General features: G+C 45.6%; 1 protein-coding gene across 1 annotated transcript; it reads left to right on the top strand.

Moving 5' to 3' along the window:
- The first annotated feature begins 422 nt into the window (after nt 1-422).
- Nucleotides 423-2,769, top strand: LOC104915425 (protein LTV1 homolog). Its single transcript, XM_010726317.3, has 4 exons — nt 423-712; nt 908-1,039; nt 2,269-2,457; nt 2,638-2,769. Exons 1-4 carry the CDS (start codon nt 710-712, stop codon nt 2,752-2,754), a joined length of 441 nt encoding a protein of 146 aa, XP_010724619.2. The 5' UTR covers nt 423-709; the 3' UTR covers nt 2,755-2,769.
- Nucleotides 2,770-3,449: the final 680 nt, after the last annotated feature.

Here is a 3,449-nt window from a genome sequence, read left to right on the forward strand (position 1 = left end):
GTCACCAACCCTGGAGGTGTTCAAGAAACATTTAGGTGTTGTACTGAGGGACGCGATTTAAGTGGGGGATATTGGTGACAGGTGGACTGTTGGACTGGATGATCTCGGAGATCTTTTCCAACCTCGGTAATTCTGTGATTCTGTGATTCCTGACAGGGCGCTGGGGACACCTAGCGACGTGCGGGGAGCGGTGCGCCAACGGGAGCCGAGACGGTTGTCAGGCATGCACAGATATATTCGCGGTCGCATACATAGGTGAAACAGTTGTTTTAGAACAATTATGTCCCAATTTCCAATAACGGCCTTTCCGTTCGCTGCTACCACCGCAACTCAAGCACCTGCCCCCCTCCCCACCCCGCGAGAGCAGCCCGCAACTGCGCGTGCGCCGTGCCCTATGGCCGCCCCGCCATCGCTGGAGGGAGGGACCATTCTCCCTGTGTGGGGGACGAAGAGAAAGATGCGTCCCGCGGAGTGGCGGAGAAATACCCTACTGCGTTCCTAGAACCAGCCTCTCGATTTGAGTAGCGCCGTACTGCAAGAAAGCTGGTTGTTATTCTTACTAAAGAATAAAAGAACCCTTCGGAGCGACGGCCCCATGATATCCCCTGCGGCCAGTGGTTGCTCCCCGCACGCACGCTGCAGCCGTCCCGTGTGTGGCCAGGCCGTGTGAGCGTGCGTGGAGGCGGCGGTCTGGGGGCTGCGTTACGCCATGGTGAGCGGTGGTCGCTGTGGGGCGGAGGTGGCGGCTGCGTAACGTTCATCCCGTGGGCTCTGGGAGAGCCTCGGCTGTGCGGCAGCGGCCGTGTGGGTGCGCGGAGTACAGCAGGGGAGCCCGGGCAAAAGATTCTTTCCGGATGCTTTTAATCTTTCGTTTCTTATTAATGATTCGCCAAGTATCCCTTTGCAGCCTCACAAGAAGAAGAAGCCCTTCATAGAGAAGAAGAAGGCGGTAACGTTTCACTTAGTGCACAGAAGCCAGAGGGACCCCCTTGCTGCTGATGATACCGCCCCGCAGAGGGTCCTGCTGCCTGCCCACAGGGTAAGCGACTGCCTGTCATGCGGGGTTCGTCCACGTGGCTTGAAGCTACGGGGAGAAAAGTGGCACAATTCCAAAACAGAGCCTTAGAGAAGATAGCACGTAGTCACACTTCTTTAAAAGAAGGAGATACTGCAGGGAACTTGTTAGTTGTGAGTTACTGCTTGGTGAGTTAAGGGTGACTAGCTGGTTCTTGCGGACCAGCAAAACAAGCAAAGATTGACCGACCCTTTGCCTGCTCTACTCTGGCCTTGAGAGTTCCCATCTGCAGTACTGTATCTAGGCCTGGGGCCCCCAGCACCAGAAGGATGTCAGGCTGTTGGGAGTGGAGCCTGAGGAGGGCTGTCAGAACTGTCATAGGGCTGGAGCACCTTTATGAAGAAAGGCTGAAGGAGGTGCACTTCTTTAGCTTGGAGGAGAGAAAGCTTTTGGGGACCTCATTGTGATCGTCAGGAGAGACACTGAGTTTTTACACATGCCAATAGTGATAAGACAAAGCAGAATGGTTTTAAACTAAAAAAGGGGAGATTTAGCTTAGGCATTAGGGGGAAATTCTTTGCTCAGAGAGTAGTGAGGCACCAGCACAGGCTGTCCAGAGAAGCTGTGATGCCCCATCCCTGGAGACACTCAAGGCCAGGTTGGATGGGCCCTGGGCAGCCTGAACTGGTGGGTGGGAAATCCTGCTCATGGCAGAGCCTTGGAACTGGGTGATCTTTAAGACCTCTTTCAATTTAAGCCATTCTGTAAGCTATCCTGAAAAAAATATTATTAGTTTTGCTGTTTATGGAAAAAGCTTTTTAAGTGTCTACTCAGCAACCTAATAGCTACAGTGTATTAAAATAATAAGAAGAGAGAAGACTGTACAATTTGCTGTAGAGTTGATGTAATCTGATCCAAACTGAAGAAGAGTACCACTTCTGATTGTGTACACTTGTATTTAATGCTGAGAATTTTAAAAACTGATTGCAAAATGTGGAGTGCTCTGTTAGTGGTCCAGTTAATTTAGGTACAAGTTGTTGCTAACTGAGCCTAATTTTATTACTATTTCTTAAATGTTTCTTTTCCAAAAGCTATTTTCAACAGGGGGTTAGTAGGCTGCTGGTCTTTTTTGAGGTTTTTTTGTTTGTTTTTATGAGTTTGGGCATTGTCAATGGATACATTACTTTTATTTTTGCTGAGTTTTAAATGGACTTAAGTAACTGCTTGTATTTTTTTTTTCTTACAATTCCAAGAGCCACGAGGAGCAGAGAAGGGAGGAGCAGCGGAAATACGGAGTCTTTTTTGATGATGACTATGACTATTTGCAGCATTTGAAAGAAGCATCTGGCCCCTCTGAGCTTGTCCCTTCTTTCTGTGGACAGCAAAGCAGAATTGTCATCACAAATGAGGGTCACATAGAGGATGAAATTCAACGAATTGCTGTAAGTAGTATTTTTGCTAATACAGAGATAGAGATGTTTTTAGTTGCTGGCATAACTTCTAGAATTTCATGACACTGGATCGTGTTGAAATGGAAAATCATCGAGTAATTTCAAACAGTAAAGTTTGCAGTTGCCCATCAATCACTTTTAACATTTTGTTTTTGTGTTTGTTTGTTTTAGGCTCCATCTATTAAATTGCCTTCCTCGGTATTTGCCACTGAATTTGAAGAGGATGTGGGCCTGCTAAATAAAGCAGCTCCTGTTTCAGGTACCATAAAGTCTTGGACCTTTCTGTAGCAGAAGTTGCCATGTAGGTAGTACTCAGTAATTAATGGCACTGTAATCAAAGCAGTTCAGTTGGTGGGTTTTTTTTGTTTGTTTGTTTTTGTTTGTTTTTTTTAGAACAGTTTCAAGAGCAGCTATTAAGGATGATCTATAACAAGTCTGTGTTAATCTGTGTTTCCATTTGAGACCTGCTTCTATCAGTCTGTAATAATTGCTTTTAAGCTTTGCATAGAGGGAGGGGAAAAAAGGCCATGAGTTACTACTATTATCCAGCACATATGAACTAATAACAGGGAAAAGCTTCTTTCACTGCAAACAATATTCTGTAGGTAATGCTTTAATGATTTATGACTCCATCAGTTTGAATGCAAGGTGTGTGACTGGATTTTCATTCTCAAAATTCCTCTTTTCAATTGCTGAAATACATTTACTTCCCTTCATCAGCTTAATTTCAGTATTACAGGCTTAAAAGAATGCTCTTTATGTACCTATGTTTGTATTGTAGTAAACATTCACTTTCAAGTTATCTTAGGTTTTTTGTAATAGTACTTAATGTTGATAGTTCTGTGTCCCGACAGCAGGGTGCTGGAGACACTTCTGCTAGTTACAAAAGGTTTCCCTGATGCAGTGTGGAAAGTGTTAGGGTCTGTAAGCTAGGGTTGGCAGTTGATCATACACTACTGTGACTTGGATCATTTCTGTTCTGT

Source organism: Meleagris gallopavo (genome assembly GCF_000146605.3).
Source record: "Meleagris gallopavo isolate NT-WF06-2002-E0010 breed Aviagen turkey brand Nicholas breeding stock chromosome 2 unlocalized genomic scaffold, Turkey_5.1 Chr2_random_7180001954385, whole genome shotgun sequence".
NCBI lineage: Eukaryota > Metazoa > Chordata > Aves > Galliformes > Phasianidae > Meleagris > Meleagris gallopavo.